At 36.2% G+C, this 18,995-nt stretch overlaps 2 protein-coding genes across 3 annotated transcripts in view; both read left to right on the forward strand.

Annotated features, from left to right (window-relative positions):
• Window positions 1-9,732, forward strand: part of LOC149559984 (Ribosomal protein L13 family protein) — a 94,703-nt gene extending 84,971 nt beyond the window's left edge. The window contains exons 1-5 of one of the 2 annotated variants that reach the window (XM_089824393.1): window positions 3,823-3,843; window positions 8,629-8,700; window positions 8,798-8,964; window positions 9,076-9,187; window positions 9,273-9,732. In XM_089824393.1, the coding sequence (XP_089680519.1) occupies window positions 8,635-8,700; window positions 8,798-8,964; window positions 9,076-9,187; window positions 9,273-9,467 (540 nt within the window). In that variant the 5' untranslated portion in view covers window positions 3,823-3,843; window positions 8,629-8,634 and the 3' untranslated portion in view covers window positions 9,468-9,732. Of the gene's footprint in view, window positions 1-3,822; window positions 3,844-8,628; window positions 8,701-8,797; window positions 8,965-9,075; window positions 9,188-9,272 lie in introns of those variants that run through there. The other variant, XM_089824392.1, reaches the window with a different exon arrangement.
• Window positions 9,733-16,191: 6,459 nt separating this feature from the next.
• LOC149559985 (uncharacterized) lies at window positions 16,192-18,995 on the forward strand. Its single transcript, XM_089827537.1, has 5 exons — window positions 16,192-16,251; window positions 16,981-17,018; window positions 17,294-17,585; window positions 17,784-18,711; window positions 18,835-18,995. Exons 1-5 carry the CDS (start codon window positions 16,192-16,194, stop codon window positions 18,993-18,995), a joined length of 1,479 nt encoding a protein of 492 aa, XP_089683663.1.

Raw genomic sequence — 18,995 nt, forward strand, 5'->3', positions numbered from 1 at the left:
TGGGCAATGAGAATGTGGTCCAAGTGGTCACAGATAATGCCAATAGTTGTAGGGGTGTAGGTGCTTTGGTTGAGTCTTGATATGACCATATTATTTGGACACCATGCACCGTACACTCTCTCAACTTGGTCATGTAACAAATTGGCACCCAAATAGATTGGATGAAACAAATATACCTAGAGGGAGAGGAGATGCAAAAGTTTGTGACAAACCACCACATGTCACAATCTATATTTAGAGCATTCTCCAAGTTTGAGTTGTTGAAGGTAAATTTAAAGCTGTAATTACTTAGTTTCATGTATTTATTTATTAAATTATTTTGAATAAGTTTTATATTCATGTTCAATTTTACTGATTTCTTTATGACAAGGAAGGACCCTTAGTCCTTACCTTGTCTTCTCTCTTGTTTTGTTTCTTCTTGGTCACCGTTTGGTGCTTTTTCTTTGGCCAACTCTTCTATTTGTATGATCAGTCCCATAAACCTTGGTGGTTTCTCATTGGACATTAATATTATTATCTTATCTTGGTTATAATCTATGTTACCCCAAGTTTTCGGGACGAGGGGACGGGGAAACGGGTTTCTAGGTCGTTTTTTTTTTGGCAGGAATAGGGGATGGCAAGGGACGGCTGTATATATATATATATATCTGACTTTTCAAAAATATTCATCAATTCTACATTCATCACAGCAACATAGTTAAAAATTATCAATTTCATTCATCAAATATTGATTCATCAATGATCATAGGGCATAGCAATCAGTATCTAATTGAATCATCATAGAAAATCAAAATTCTAAATAGCATCATTTTCAATTATCTAAGAAAATTCAAATAATCACTTTCAATCATCATCTAAGTACTTACAATACCATTAGTAACTCATGAAATGAATCAAATGAGACAATGAAAAACATCAACTTTCAACAAAATGAAAACATTGAAAAGTTAAGACTTAAACAATTAAACTTTTAAATTAAACTAGATCTGTAATATAAATTAAACCATAAAAGATAAAGAGATCTGTATGATATCCGTAGGGATAATGGATCATGTAACAACAGAAGTATACAATTATTATTATTATTAATGGACGCAAGGTTATGATTATATATAATAAAACATTAAGATAGGAAATGAAAACAATGAGTTATTATTATATTAACAAACCTAAGTCTATATAAAAAACATTAAAAGTTTTATTTTTTAATATATTTGAAGTTGCGGGGTCCACAAGTGGCTTATTTAATTTTTGTGGTAAAATTCAGAAACTTTTTTAGAAGTCCCAGAAACCTCTAGGAAATGAAAATGCAGTCCCCGGGACAATCAACAAGTTTTCGAAACTCGTTGACCATTTCTTGTGTTTCGGAGATGCGTTTCCGATTTTCCTGTCTAGGTGGGGATAGCTTGGAAACGTTTCCTGCCGCCCCCCATCCCCGAAACCGTCCCCGTTTCCAAAACCTAAGTCTTAGAGGTGGAAATGCATTTCCGGGTAACATAGTTTATAACCTTGCTTTATATTTGCTGTCTTATTGTCAACTTGCTTAGGTTGCTGAAACTACATTTGCATCTCATACTGTGGTTATGAGATAACTTCTCAAACTGCGATCAGTATTGAGCCAAATAGTTATTTGTAACCAATGGGGTATATGGAAGGCTTCAAATTTAGAGAGAGCCTTGAAGGTCAAGAGAATGGTCTTGGATGAGCATTGATGGACTCGTGCTACGCTTTGCTAATACAAATGCACCTTGCTTGGGGGATGTGTATGATGACAGAGACACCATGATAGAAAAGGTAAAGCTTTCCATACAAGCACATGAGACTAACCCCCACAAAATGTGAATCCTTGTGCAAATAGGTGGAGGCAATCATTCATCATCGTTGGGAGAAGATGACTACTCCATTGCACCTCCTTGCATATGCCTTATCTCCAAGGTACTATAGCCAGGAAATACTTTCTATGCCAGATAGAGTTGCACCATATCCGGATGAAGAAGTTGCTACTAGGTACTACACTGCATTTGCAAGACTCTTCCTAGATGATGAAATGCACAAAAAGATGAGGTTAGAATTTGGCTATTTGCTTTAGGATCAAAACTTACTCCATTTGCAATAAAGGACCAAAATGACACGGGAGCTATCACATGGTGGTACATGTATGGTTAACCATTCAAGAATCTACAACCTCTTGCAATCAAGATCCTCTCACAAGCAAGTTTTTATTTATTTTTATTTGACAATTGTATTCTACAATATAGTGTTTTAACATTCTTTAAATTGCTTTTTATTTGTGTTTAATTTTATGAACACTATCTAGGTTGCAAGTTCTTCTGCTGCTGAATGAAATTGGAGTACATACTCCTATATCCATTTTGTGAAGCGCAACCTTTTGCGCTCAAAGAAAGTTGAGGACTTGGTTTAACTTTATATACATACCAACTTTCATCTTTTGTCATGTAAGGAGGATGGATACAAGGAAGGGTCAACCAAGCTTTGGGATGTAGCCCCTGAATGTGCAAACTTGGATGTAACACTTCAGGATCTTAATGTGATGATAGATAATGTTGATAACATCATAGCATGTGCATGTAGCACAATTGGAACCATGTTTGGTTCAAATGATGTCATGGTCCCTTCTCAGCACTAGATAGATGGGTGCCAATTTAATCTATCTCCACATCCGGATAGGTTAATAATATTATTTGGTAGGATGTCTACTAGTCACAACAGGAGTTTAGATTAATTTACTTCAGAACTTTATTAAAGTATTAGAAAATTAAGTCATTTTAATGTTATAAGTTATTTACTTTATAAAATGACTTTTAGTGACTACAGGACGAAAATGGAGTTTTAATCCCACATTCTTTACTCCTTGTGATTTCCCTCACATCGAGGCTTTAAAAGGGAGCTTAGATTGGGATTATCAATATACAAGAACATTTATGAAATCAAATACACTGAGTTCTGGTTGCTTAAATGTGACTGGTTGAGCCTTAAGGACGAAAACCCTCAAGTCTGAGATTTTCAAGAAGGTTGGACGTTCCACTAATCTTCTTTCCTAGTTGGTATTTTACAGATTTGGGCAAGAAATCGGCAAGTAAGAAAAATTTTCAGTGGAGCAAGTTTATGGAGGTAAGGGAGTTCTGAGTTTATTTGATTAATTCCAGTCTGTGGTACTCATTTGGTAAATACGAAACTCCTACTTACAGTCTGTTTGAAGAACTATACTGGGTGAAATAATAAGAAGGAATCAGAAAAGAGTCACTGGTATTTGTATTACTGCTTGGACGTCATTGGAAACTCCTATTGCCGCAGTCATTTACAGGTCAGTCTGATACAGTTGGACGCTTTGAGTATTTCCTCTACCCAGTCGGATATACCTGGTTGAGGGCATTTGACTTTATTGGTGGGTGGAAATATCAGTCGGGTTCCAGTTGTGAATACTGTGGGCTTTGAAAACGCCAACGATATATTGTTCCTGAGTGTTCACGTGCTGATCAGGTTATGCATGGGTTGATTATCCTCATCATTCCGCATTGGCAAGGTTACTAACAGGGCAAAGTTGGAAATACATTGCGTGAGTCACGGTTATTTACTGACAATAACCTTATAACAGAACCTTCCCAAAGTCACGTCCGGCCAACTAGAGAGCCGTGGTTCAGTTTTCAGTCGGGTTATGATAAAAACGTGGGTTGGCATTCAAAGCTTGGTCTGTCAGATTACCAACAGCACTCAGAAAAAAACCATACTGTTGACATAATACTGGGCGTGATATACTTCAGCAGTTCGGAGGAGGAATAAACTTGGATGCATGATTTCCTACAGCAGATTATTGTGTAAAAGGTCTGTATGTTCTACCATATGTCCATTGTGGATTGCGTATGAACTGGTCAGTTTTTCAAATTTACTGAATATTACATTAAGTGTGATCACATACGAACTTAAGTCTGGAAGAAAGAATGTTTGTTTTGTGGTATCTTTGCTATGTTCTAATATAAAAACACTTCCAATGCTGATAAGTTACTTGATAGTTACAAATCTGGGATCTGCTCCCAACTGTTTGACGAAAAGTGTCCTTGCATTATTCTATAGTTTGTTATTCCTAAAAACCGGTGATCAGTATAGCACATTCTAAGGTTTCATTCAGAGGGTCTGTGAACTGTTTGACAAAATCTCACCTCGGTTTTACATCAGCATTGTCAAAAAAAATTAAGGGCAGATTATTACAAATGAACTTGCAAATGTTGCAGCAGAAGGAGATGATGAAAATGTAGATTTTTTTGAGAATCCTAATTATTCTGATTGACATAATTTGATTTGTTAATCTTGAGCCTTGACTCTTGATTGATCAACATTGAACCATGAACTATGTTTTGATTTTGTAATTCAAATTGCATTGGAATCTTGAACTTGAGTAATTTACTAATTAGACATGACTATTATTTCAATTTGAATATGCTAATTGCTATGGAGTGGTTTTTTTTCTCATTTTGTATATTTCTTGCATTTCTTTGCATACATAAATTATAGTGTGTCTATATATATATATATATATATATATGCACTCGCTCAAACGCATCCAAAACCCCCCAAAAATAATCCACGCATCAGCACCCGCATCAGCATCAGAACCAGCATCAGTACTTAGCTTATAGATATGAGAGAAAATTGCCAGCTGTTGAGAATATTAGACTCATAGAAATTAAAGCAAATATAATATATGAAATTAATATGAGTGATGATAAATCTGTATATTAAGTATGATTATATATATATATCATCATAATATTATAAAATTATAATATTCTGAAGTTACCGATCGTATGTTATAATCTTACCATATTGATAAAGCAATGTATTAATGCCAATCACATTAGTATCGGGCATTGTAAGTTACTGAGAATATGATTAAGAGTATCGGTGGTTCTTGAATACTAATCTCACCAATTATTTTGGTTATCACTGATGTTAAGTGGATTGGTGCCTTCAACATACATGTTGTATATGCATTGAGGCATGACCACGTAGGGTCATGCCCCCTATGTGATCATGTTTCAATGCATATATAGTATGCATTTAAATCTGCTGAGATATATCAATCAAATCAGCAATATCATCTCAGTCCATAAAATCAGAATTGCACTCACATATATACTTGAATTAAATCTGCTCAAATACTATAGAAGGAATGTCTGTACAAATCAACAAAATATTATTATCAGTACAAGATATATATATATGAACTTAGATATATATAAGAACTCGGAAACAGAGTTGTGGATTGTTCAGATATTGAAATACAATTTAGTTAGTCCTCACCAATAATGATCATTTAAATTTACACCAACAAGTTATTTGTAAAAGGTCAAAATGAAGTCAATTTATAAAGTTACTCTAGTTACTCAGAAGCTTTAATCTGTAAACGAAGAAAACATAAAATCCTCAACTATTAAAAAAGAAAAGGAAAAAACATATAAATCTATTTAAAGATATACATCTGCAATCTTCTTAGCCAGAGTCCAAAAAATGGTGTCATCAACTACCAAACGCTAATCCTAGCAAGTGTCTTTGAGCAAGAAGACTTGCACCACTTCTCGCTGACAAACATTTGCTTCAAAGAAGATTCTGCTTGTAGCAAAGACTTCAAGCTTAGGAATGAGGTACCTTTGGTGCTCCTGTTTTAATCTGCATTCTAACGTGTTATGCCCACTTTGTTATGGCATAAACTACCTTTGGAGCATCAGACTCGGCTTACCATGTACACACACCATGCTTTTAAATCCCAGAAACACTAGAAAAGTGTTCCTTATGACAGATATCTAGGGTCTAAGAAGTAGAACACTTGTTGGAAGGATTATTTTATCTTTGCAAGCACACACACTTGCTATTTTACTCCTTGCGATATTGCTCCTAAAATGCTTCTAGAGTGGCCTGTGATCTGAAATCATCAGCCACCTCTGGCATCTGTGAGGCATCTCACATTTCTTGTCTAAGGAAGATGTTGAACTTTACATTGACATGCAAATTTTTTCTCCTCCCAAAGGAAGTTTGCTAAAAAGAAAACACCTTGATACTTTGCAAACTCTGAAAATTCATTAATTAGAAAGGATTCTATTTAGGGAAATGAAGTATATACTATTTAAGGGTTTAAGCACTAGAGGATACAAAGATAACCATGACAGTCAAAGAATTGATTTGAAACCCAAATAATCACAAAATCACAGCAATGTCCCCCAATTATTAGTATTCAAATTTACCCTAGATCTCAATAAATTAAATATGGTTCAGGAGTATCTTTATATCTTGATGGTCATCCTGCAAAGAAAGTCGGGAAATACTAATCTTAGTTCATATTTGGATATGCTTGCATTAGAGATAGACATAAATAAGATCAATAATAAGATATACTTAAATCAGATTTAGAGTGTCACCATCATGGAGATAATAAAATATGGTGATATGATGAGGTGCCCAAGGAGCTCCAACTCCAGGCTCAAGAGTGGAGATCATTGAAGGAGTTTGATATTGGACCAAAGAAGAAATAGAAGCATCCCTGTTTACTGTTAATCATCAGCGGACAAGGAAGAAACATGGAGTAATTTATAACTATATGCTGTGACCTCTGATATGAGCATATACTAAAATATATTAATAACATTTCTTACTACTGTCATTGCCAAATGTAATACTTGTGACTGTTTATGTTACTTATAGCACACATTGATAAATTGGTATACTTCTCAAATGGAAGGCATTATTGCCTACAATTAGATGTATTGCTAAACCATTATCTGTGATCAGGTCTAATACATGATATATGGAATATGTGATATTGCATGCATATTTAACTACTGCAACAAGCCATGGTATGGAAAATGAGTTGGCTACATGAGGGAAAATGGTGATGAGGTCGCCTTCTAAGCATGCTACCTCATGTTGGACTAAGGAGTCCCATGGGGCGAAAAGGTTGACCAGGGGACGACTGCATTTGGGCTTAGGAGGATGGACTTTCCAGGCACCCTGCTGCATACTCCTGATGACCTTTATCATGTGAACAAATGCCTCAGGATGTTAATCATTGGTGACAAGATAGAAGTGACAAGAATGAGGAAAATGGTGATAGGACACCACACTAGGTACTCTACCTCATTTGTATGGCATGGCCCACATGAGGCCAAGAGGGATAGTACATTCACTCTTGGGCCTAGGGTTGGGGTCTCTCAGGCACCTCATCAAATCACCGTACCTTATCATCTCCATGATAGTGACATCCTAAATCTGATTAAAATATCTTATAATTTTTATGTATATCTATCTCTAATGCAAGCATGTCTAATTATAAATTGAGATTATAGTATTTCTTAACTTGTTTTGCAGGATCTTCATCAAGTTATAAAATTGTCCCTGAACCTTTCTTGATCTTATTGCAATCTAGTGTAAATTTGTATACTAATAATTAGGGGACATTACAATCACCCTCCACGAGCCTCATCTAATTTTCATTCACAGATGATTGATAAGTAACATGAGGCAACCATAACCTCCCAAGTTCTTAGGGGAAAATTGTGAAAGGGTCTAAACTTATCATGAGCCCCTTACAACCTTGTTTTCTTTAGAAGTTCGATTTTGATTCCTACTTGTACCCCTTAATGTTGACTATGGTTGCATGCAATTGTTTTTCTATTTAGGTTGGTTGTCGTGGAGAATTTATTTCAAATACCTGCTTCACAGTTCTGTAAGCAATTTACAACTTACCTGAGGGTTTGGACGTCTTGTTTTCTTTGTTTATTTTCAGTTTCTCTTCTGCGGTTGAAATGTGTTGATCTTATATTGAGCTTCTTATGGTCTGATTTAGCGTGTAGTTTCAGTTGTTACATTACATTATAGCTGTAGAGTTTTTTGTGAAAAAGTCAGTATAAAGTCTGAAATAAATTGCTTGTCCAGTGCGCCATAATTTAGCTTGACATTATGATTTGACACTGTTTACAAGATGAAATTTGAAATTATAGATAGCTTATCATTGCTGAGGAGGGGTGCCTTTAAAAAATTTAACAGAGGACATCAAAAATTATATTAATGTGTATTTATATTGTTTTTTGATCAACCAGAATGAGTGGCAAGTTATCCTCATCTCTTCCAATCCCTAATGAAACATTGTATAGATCTCTCAATGGATTTGATGCATACTTATATTTATTTCTTCATATCCTGATAACAATTCACTTAAACAATATACTCTGTGAATATTTTTGTTGGCAGGAAAAAAAAAAGCAATGCACAAGAATCTTTGGGTTTATTATTTATGTATTCCCCTAATATCATTTTGATTTTTCAATGGACTGACTGTGTATTGTTGGGTTCGACATAATATAACAAATCATAATTTTTGTTTCTTATCTAATTAATTGATTGCTTCAAGCTTCTAACTCATGTCTGCCTGATTTTTATTTCTTAGAATGCTAGTGTCCTAATGATTTTCAAATTACTTTTGTGAGAATTATTTAAGATACCTATGACCTTCCTGCATTCTTCAGGAGAGTATAGGCATTATATCTTTGATTTTAGAGTTTTTGTTCTGTAGTGTTTTTGATGCCGATTTTGGGGTGTTTATTGTGTTGCTCAATGCAGAAGGCTATGGCTGGAATCAAACGTATAAATTTGGAAGGCCTCAGATGGAGAGTTTTTGATTGTAAAGGGCAGGTGTGTTGTAGGGAACATTGTAGGCCCTTTTATGTTGACAGATTTCAAGGCATAAGCTTCTATGCTTCTCTTCGGCTAATTATGTGTAAAACTGCAGGTTCTTGGAAGATTAGCGTCACAGATATCTGTTGTATTACAGGGCAAGGACAAGCCAACCTATGCTCCGAATCGTGATGATGGGGATTTGTGTATTGTCCTTAATGCAAAAGATATTTGTGTGACAGGGAGGAAAATGACTGATAAAGTTTATCGATGGCATACAGGGTAGGATAATGCTCCAAATTTTTATATTAAGATTAAGCAAATTCTTGTTGAATCTAACATTTCCGGTCTGCAATATTTTCTTTAAAATTTCTAACATCATTGTTCATCCAGATATGTTGGTCATCTGAAAGAGAGGACTTTGAAAGATCAGATGGCAAAGGATCCAACAGAAGTGATCCGGAAGGCTGTATTTCGCATGCTACCCAAAAATAGGTTGCAGGATGTAAGATATTCTCATCGAGTTCTAACTTTTGTCAATGCTCAATGTTTATACGCCATCAAAACTTATAGCTGTCTTTTTACTACAGGATCGAGATAGAAAGCTCAGGATTTTTGCTGGCAGTGAACACCCTTTTAAGGACAGGCCTCTTGAGAACTTTGTTATGCCACCACGGAAAGTGAGAGAAATGCGTCCTCGAGTAAGGCGAGCAATGATTCGTGCTCAGAAAAAAGTTGAACAGAGTGATGCTGTCAAACAGGAAGTCAAGGGAGAATTAAACTGAGATATCAAACTGTATGTCAACTAGCAAAATTTTATGAAATGTGAGATGCTGCATGTTTGAATTCTCTATAATGCAGTGTCATCCTCTGGGAGTTGTCGCACAAATTGGGATGGAGAGTGTATGAGCCCAACAGAGGAACTCATTTCTTGCATTCTTGTTTTGTTGAGTATGGACTGTTTTCTGTTAATTGATATCAATTTCATTGAATTGATTTCCTATGTTTATTTCTGATAGTAAATGGCATTAAAATATTTCATGTTTCTCACATGGTTATGTTCTCGTCATGGTGATTAATCCTGTTATTGATTTGACTTAAAGCTCATGAATTGGCATCACAGGACTACTGGTTATCCTTGAGTAGACAGTAAAGATGAATTTACATTTCAAATTCTCTTTTGTGCCTGTAAAATATTATTTTTTGATAAAAATTGACATATTAAAGGAAAGTAAGAACTGTCACATCTGGCCAAACCTCAATCTGAACTGGACACAGTGGTTTTGGCATATTTAATGTAAAAGAATGTTTATACTGTTAACCAGAGCAGCATCAAAACACCAATAAAGAGGAGTGACTAGACTGTACTTGTTACTTGACTGACAATTGAAAAGAAAAAAACTGGTACGTCTCCCTAAATATCTGAGAAATTGCATACAACTTCAGAAGAGTATGAGATATTTCTGTTATAGATGTTTTTGTGTGCGCCCTCAGGAATGTTAATTTGGGCTAGTGCAAATGAGCTGAAAGTGAGAACATGTTCTCATCAGCAATTTATCAAAATCAGAAAGAGAGATGTTTCTGTTATAGATGTTATGTGCGCCCTCAGGAATGTTAATTTGGGCTAGTGCAAATGAGCTGAAAGTGAGAACATGTTCTCATCAGCAATTTATCAAAATCAGAAAGAGAGATGTTTCTGTTATAGATGTTATGTGTGCGCCCTCAGGAATGTTGATTTGGGCTAGTGCAAACGAGCTGAAAGTGGGAACATTTTGTCATCAACAATTTATCAAAATATGAAGTGTCTTAAATGACAATCAAACATCTGTTTCATATACATGCCATTTTCAATTGATGATTTGAGTGTACAGTATTGATCCATTTTGATTCCAGAGGTCGAGCTTCCTGGAAAAGTGATGAAACAGGGAAATGTATATGCTATTTTGTAGGGTGTCTGAATGTTTGCTTAAGTTCTGTTTGATGAGCCTAGGAGTGATTTCAGTTTAACGAAGTTCTTCTGTATGGCAGGTATCCTCATTGAAGTTATCTGTGTGATGCATATGATAGCTGTACTACCCATTCTGGGTCATTGTTTATCATTTCCACTTGATAGGGTATCAAACCATCACTTGTTCTCACTTGCGTGGAGGAAAATGGAATGCCAAAATGAAGACCATGTGGTGGATGTAGACTTTCTGTGACAGGATATGAATAGCTGTTCGCTGAGGCCAAAAAGAAACCAACACAAGTTTCAACCTTCCAGTGAGTGAAAGCAACTCCTAGTTTAAAATATATTTATACATTCCTAAGTAAACTTGAAACAATTTATAAATCAATCTATGTTTTTGATAAATGTTTTGTTACCTTATGAATTATAGTACTCGTGTAGGTGGGAATTGAACAGCTACGACAAATTCACTAATTGTTGTGTTGGTGTAAATAAGTATTCACTATTTACACTTTGCTTAAATTTACTTAGGTTAATGCATTATTTTATTATTTATTAGGTTGACACTTAGGATTTTTCATACCTTTATGAGTTGTCATGTTGACAACACAGAAGTAGTAAAGTACGCAACTCTAATTCAGCACATGGTGTCTACAACACTAGAGTTTGCATAATTAACTGAGTTGTCATGTAGACAACATAGTTATTTGCACTCCTAATTAAGCACATGGTGTCTACAACATTATTTTTCGTGCTACACCTTTGTAGGCTTATCCTCTCATCATTGCACTTACTCCTGTGCTTAATGGAGGATAACCCATATCTGGTGGACATGTGCTTGGTTGTATGACTTATCATGTTGCTAACTCCTAGGCATTCTAGAAGTATTCCAGAGGCTTTTATATACAGGCACTTCTAGTGTACTTGTACATTGAATCGAGTACATATCGATATTTTGATCATACTCTTTTTGGTCTACTATTGTGCTTGTGCTTGAGTTCTTTGATCTTGGGTGAATTTTGCCTTAAGGCAAATTCTTACATGGTATCAGAGCTGAAGGAGATTCTCGTCACATAGCCATTGGAGACCTTGTCGATTCATCTCTCGAAGGGACCTGATTCAGATTTGAAGCATTTGCAGCAATTGGGAGCGTCTAGAGCCAAGTGGACCTCGCCATTGCGTCTGGAGTGATGATTCGGTGAAAATCGACTATACATTCGCCTACCTTAGGCCAAAGTTGATTTTGAGGCAACACTTTTTTGCAAACCAGAACCCGAAGGCCCGATTTGCAAATACGGTATGGTCATTTTCATATTTGCTTAATTATTTTTTGGATCTGTAATTTTATTCCTTTGCATTTTTGGAGCTATTTTTTTCAAATTTTTTTAGCCTAGTTGGGTGTGTAGAGAATTTTTTTTTTGTATAGGCACTGGGCAATGACACCTCGGCCTTGCACAAAATTTTATTTTTAGCGGGCCAATTCAAATCCAACAATTTACCATTTTCCGCCATGCATTCAATACCCAACCGGCGACAAGCTCACACTCGGCGGTTCCAACTACCTCTCGACAGCTTGTTTACATATCTCTTGCAGAAATGGGTTTTTAAACCCTTCATATACAAACTTCCCATCAATGTGGGATTATTCACAAGATTCCTGGCTTGCTGTTTGAGGTTCCCGGCCTGCTTTTGAGACTCCCGCTGGCACACATAGATTTCTGGCGACGTCAGCACAGAGTTTTCCAGCAATGTCAAAAACTAGTCTTCGGTCGTTAAGACACTGTTGGCGCCCATTTTTTTGCTTTCCGGTACGATCCACGCCATGTCATTGGCGTCTATGACTGCATCGACCGCCTCGCCGCAAACTACTTGGCGTAATCACCACTAGACACGTGGCTCTGTACTTTTTGACAAGAATGCTAGCCGTCTGCACTTTCCGGCAGGGACGCCAACAATTTACATCACGACAACTAGTAGAGCCATTGCCACGCAGTGAGCACACAGCCGCCCACGTGGACCACTACTCCATGTCACTCAGTGCCTAGTTAGTTGATAGCAGCCATAAAGTTAGCATTTTTCTGTACACATGTGGCAGCCATACCGAGACACATGTTCTTTTTCCGTATAGATTCTGTACTGCCATGTCACCCAGGGAGGTTGATTTTTTTGCTGCGTTAGCAATTTGCTATCTTAAATTTGACGGTCGTTTGACTATCATCAGGAGGCAAATTTGAACTTATTCGACGGCCGTTTGACCGTCAAATTTAACAGTGTGTTTTCCTCTCCAGACCCCTCTTCAGATGCGGTGTTGATTTGACAGCCTAACTTTGAGAGGCCATATCTAAGACATTCAGACTCCAAATCATGTGTGATTTTTTTAATTTTGAGTAGAATTTCCTGAACTTTTTAGTGATGTAGTTCTTTTCTGGTTTTGGTGCACAGATTTGTCAGAAATAATGTTTTTTGATGATTGTACCTGTCCAATCTTTCATTTTGCAACTTCAAATGTAGCGTATGGGCTCGTCTGGACTCCTTTTCAGGTTCCCTTTTTTTTGAAAATGCATCTTTTTTCGTCTACTTTCCAAATCTGCTACCAGATTATAGGCTTGTGTGGACAAAAATACCATTTTCAGAAATAGGTCCTATTTTGCATTGTATTGTTTCAAACTTGTTGTATTTCTGAGCTACATTGTAAAGTTCCAAATTTGTACTCTAAAGAGGTTGTAAACAGCAAAATCAGAAGCTCACTTTGTCCATTTTGACAAGTGGCCTATTGTAAACACACTACATATAGAGTGCCAAAATCTTTCATTTGGGAGGGATTTTTTTGATTGAGTGAAAAGGGGGGATGTGTAATGTGTTTTGTGTCTCCTTGTTGTGCTCTTGCATTATGGGTTATTTTTCAAAGTTAACTATACATAATTATGCTACTTGGAAAGAAAACATAAAGGAACCATTAGTAGAAAAAGGTTTACTGCGTTATGTAATTGGTGCAACAAAGAAACCTCCTGCTGATGCTGATAAAGCTCAAAAAGAAGACTGGGAATCCAAACAAGAGATTGCCCTAGGAACTTTGTTGAAAAATATCTCTGATCCTGTCAAATATCACATTAGGAAGCTTACAGATCCAATAGAGGTATGGGCTAAACTTGAAGCATTGTATGGGATAGCAGATGAAGACATGGCTTACACTGTTGAGGACAAACTTCTCAAGTTGGATCCTAGGAATTTTGACACCATCAAAGACTATCTTACCCAAGTAGACATGTTTAAGGCACAACTTAAGGACTGTGGTGAACCCATCAAGTATGGAAAGATGATCAAACATATCATGACTCATCTTCCACCTGAATATGCTCCTTTTGTTTTCAGTTATAATACTCACAAATTAACGTTGGGTAGTGCCTACAGTAAGCCTTCATTCGAAAATTTTTCAGAAATGCTGATCTTAAAACATGACAATTTAGTGAGTATGGGAATTCTCAAGTCCTCCAAGACCAAAGCCTTGGTAGCTAATGAAGGTAATTCAAGTGGTAATAACTTCAACAAGAAGCAGAAGCAGTGGAAGGCTAAGCCACAAGATGACACGCAACAATCCTCCTCTAAAGAACAATCTTCCTCACATCAATCTTCTTCCACTCAACAATCTTCTTCACAACAAGGAAAGTCTTTTTCTAAAAATAATCAGAAGGGGAACAATTCCAACAAAAGGGAGAAGAAAACTTGTTCCTATTGTAAGAAGAATGGTCATGATGAACATGAGTGTATGGATAAGCAGATTGATGAATTGGTAAACCCAATGAGGAAACACAAAATTGATGTACCAAATGCCTTTAAGGATAAGGGATCTTCAACCACTTCAAAAGGTAAGGGACAAGCTTTAGTTGCAAGTACAAATAATGCTGAGGAATGGGTTCTTGATTCAAGAGCAACACATCATATGGGTGCTTCAAGGGAGCAGTTTTCCTCTTTGAAACCATCAAATTTACCTTGCTTCTATGTGGGTAATGACACAAGTGGAAGTTGAAGGGAAAGGAAATGTTGAGTTGGCAAAATGGCATCTTCAAAGATGTTCTTCATGTTCCTAATCTTAGCACCAACCTTCTCTCCATCTACCAGATAACTCACTATGGATGTGGCAACAAAGTGGAGTTCCTCCTTGATACAGTTTTGGTGAAAAATCTCAAAGATGATTCTATGGTAGCGGTTGGAAAGGCTAATCATGAGACAAAACTTTATTCTTTCTGACATTTTGTGCCTAAGTCCACTTCCCTTGCCTTGTTGACTCATTCAAATACACAAAGTAAACTATGGCATGAGAGATTTGGACATCTCAATTATCGCTACCTTCAACAACTCAGTAGCAAGGAAATGGTCATTGGTCTACCTAAAGTCAAATATTTAGAGGGTGTATCTCTAGGTTGTGAAGCAGGCAAGCATCCTGAAGAGAAATATGACAAGGGGAAGTCTTGGAAGGCTACTGCTGTTCTTGAATTGGTTCATAGTGATGTACCTGGCCCATTTCCAGTACCATCTTTTGGTAAGGCCTGCTATGTTCTAACCTTTATTGATGACTTTTCATGGTACACTTGGGTGTTTTTTCTTGCTCATAAGAGTGAAGTATTTGATAAGTTTACCACCTTCAAAGCTCAAGTTGAGAAAAAATCAAGGAAAGCCATCAAGATTCTACAAATAGATAATGACAGGGAATATGTCAACTCTAGGCTTATAGACTTTTGCACTCATGAGGGTATTGATCTTCAACATTCAGTTGCATACATGCCACAACAAAACGGTGTCGCTGAAAGGAAGAATAGAACCCTTAAGAAAATGACCACTTGTATGCTTCAACATAAGTCTCTAGATCAAGTGTTTTGGGTAGAAGCCATGTGTTGTGCTAATTACATCCAAAACAGAAGTCCCCATAAGGCCTTAGATGGAATAACACCTTTTGAGGCATGGTGTGGCAGAAAACCAAGTGTAAAGCACTTTAAAGTTTTTGGTTGTCCAACATGGGCAAGGATACCTCCACAAAAGCGAAAGGCATTAGAACCTCAAAGAAAACCTAAGTCACAATGTTCGCCGAATTTTCGGCTTGAAATTCAAAATTCGGCGAACCACAAAAAAAAAAAAAACCATAAAATTTGACATAAATTCATACGGCAGAAAAAGGGTTGTCGTTTTCCAAAAAATGCTTTTTAAATGCCGATTGTTTTAGGGTTTTCGGCCAAACAAATGTTATAAATAAACGTTTTTCAGCACTACAAATGCATCTTGTTTGTTTTGGATTTTATCACTGTTTAGTGTCTAATTTTGGCTGCCCAGTTTTGGAGGACGACGATGCCCAGTTTTGGAGGACGCCTTTGGACGACGACGTCTGAAGTTGATGTCTTGAGATGCGGGGAAATGCTGCTGGAACCAATTTTGATTTAGGCCGAAGAATGGAATAGGACCAAATCTTAGTCCTTTGAATTCAAGCATTTATCTCGACCGAATTGAACTCCTTGCATTCTCGTTCTTGGCGCATGAACTATTCTCTCTGGTTCTGGCACTAGACGACGATGGGGGTTTCAACTTTCAAGTTTCAACTCCTGCAACTCATCGGTAGACTCCTGCGACAGGTAGGTTACGTTTAGGCTTGAGCGTTATTATTTTACATTATTTTTTGTCATAGTTTTTAGGTTACGTTTTTTGGCCATAGTTTTTAATTTTTTAGGTTACATTTTTTAATAACATAATATATTATATAGGTTACGTTTAATTTGTTAAATTTTTGTATATCATATCACCATAGTATATTATTATATTATATTATATTAGGTTAAGTCTATTATATTATAACTAAAAGTTTGAAATATTTTATTTTTATATGAAATATTTTATATAGAATAATAAGATATAAAATAGTAAACTAATAATATTTAGATTTAATATTTCATTTTTGTAATTATTTAAATTTGTATGTATTATTTATTTTTTAAGTAAACTTCAAAATAGTTAGACAACTTAGACTTAATATCTTCATTTATTATTAATATTATCATTTTATTTATTATAATTAATACTTTATTTAATATTTTTAAGTTGTATATAAAATAAGAACTAATGTATATAAAAAAGATGAAAATTAATTTTGTTTTTCTTTTATATTTTAAAAGATATAGAGTAGTCACTTTAGTGCACAAGAGTTTAAAAGGGTTTTTTTTTGTATCTAGTTAATTTAAAATGGAATTTGATGTTTATTATGTTTCATTATAGAGTTTGAAATAATTATTTCTTATATTTCCTTTTAATGTCTTCAAGAAAATATTAAATGTTTTTTAATATTAATTTTCTTTTGCATCATGCAGGCTGTAATTGAATGGCTCCCAAAAAATCAAAGTCTGAAGTATGGAAATATGTGACAAAAGATGGTGCTAAACTCTATTGTACTAATTGTATGAAAGATTTTATAGGAAGTCTAACAAGGGCAAGAGACCACTTACTTGGTATCAATGGGGTTACAGGAGGAGGTGTTAGAGCATGTCCAGCTGTGACTGATGCAATGGTAGCTGATATAGAGAGAGAACTAACCCTTTTGAGTGAAGCTGACTGAAAAAAGATACAAAAAAAAAAAAGAATTCAAGAGGATGTGTCTAAGTTCACATCTGTGTTGTCCTCTAGTTTTCTCAAGTCTACATCCACAGGTGCAATAAAACAGAGTGGAACATTCAAGAGCTTTTGGAAACCAATAGAGAGACAAGAGGTGGATGATGCATGGGCCGATTATTTTTTTATTGGTGCTGTCCTATTCAATGCAGCAAGGAATCCCCATTTCCGTAATGCAGTTGTGAAAACAACAGAGTTCGGTAAAGGCTACACACCTCCATCTTCAAAAGCTTTAAGAACAACTCTTTTAGAGAGGTCCAAAGGCAGAGTGACAGGAAAGTTAGATGTGATCAAAGCCTCTTGGAAGGCAATAGGTTGTATTGTATTGAGTGATGGGTGGTCAGATATATGTTAGAGGCCTTTGATTAATGTTTTAGTGGCTTCCCTTGAATTAATTGTGTTCTTGAAAGTGATTGGCACGATCAATCAAAAGAAAACTTCAGCACATATTTTCCAGATATTAGAAGAAGCTATTAGTGAAGTGGGGGTAGAAAATGTGGTTTAGGTGGTTACTGATAGTGCAACGAATTGTGTGGGAGCTGGGAAGCTGATTGTAGAGAAGTACCCACAGATTAATTGGAGCCCATGTGTAGCCCATTGTTTGGATTTGTTGCTTAATGACTTGGCCAAGTTTCCATGGATACATGAAGCAATTTATAGAGGGAGATCAGTTGCAAATTTCATTAGAAATCATTGTCTCACCTTGAGTCTTTACAGGAAACATGCATCGAGAGAGTTGTTGAGGCCTTGTGACACAAGGTTTGCTTCATTCTATATCACATTGAGGAGAGCAATTGAAGAAAAAACAGCTTTGAGATCGGTGATTTGTTCTAATGAGTGGGAAAGTTCAGCACTTTCTAAAAGTGCTAAGGGGAAGAACATAGAGCAAATCATTTTAAACAACAATTTTTGGGAAAGTGGATCAAAGGTTTTGAACATATGTGGTCCAATTGTTGATGTTCTTCATATGGTGGATGGTGACACTCCTTGCCTTGGCATGCTTTATGAAAGCATGGACCATTGTAAAGAATCCATTCAGAGAGCATTGAAGAATGTGGAAGCAGAGTACATGGAGATATGGGAGGTAGTTGATTTCAGGTGTAAAATAATGCACACACCTCTACATGCAGCAACTTGCTATTTGGAGCCCAAGTTATTTCGTACTGATAGACAAAGTGATAGTGAAATTATGGCAGGGCTTTATGATGCCATTATCAAGTATGAGCCGGATCAAAACACTGCAGCTTTGATTAGGGACCAATGTTGGAGATACAAGAAAGCAGAAGGGATGTTTGGAATGCAAGCAACACAATATGACATGGCACAAGCTAAGGTAACTGGGTATAGATGGTGGATGAGCTATGGGGCACAAACTCTTGAACTACAACGCTTTGCCATTAGAGTATTGAGTCAGGGAGCAAGTTCATCAGCATGTGAGAGGAACTAGAGTTGTTTTGACCACATTCATTCTAAAAAGAGGAACAAGCTGCTATTCGGAAAGTTGGGAGATCTTGTCTATGTTCGCTGCAATTTGAAATTTCTCATGAACCAATCAGCAAAGGACTCCACATCTTCTTCACAAAAGGGAATTTCAAAAGACATGGCAACTAGACCTCTAGAGGAACCAGACTTCTTGGATGATGAGTTAAGTAGTGACACTGATGATGATTCTAGAGCAGATCAGCCAAGTGCTCTCGATAACTTGGAGCTTTTTTGA

Source organism: Cupressus sempervirens, chromosome 4 (genome assembly GCF_028749045.1).
Source record: "Cupressus sempervirens isolate cs-2001-9-10 chromosome 4, ASM2874904v1, whole genome shotgun sequence".
Classification (NCBI taxonomy): domain Eukaryota; kingdom Viridiplantae; phylum Streptophyta; class Pinopsida; order Cupressales; family Cupressaceae; genus Cupressus; species Cupressus sempervirens.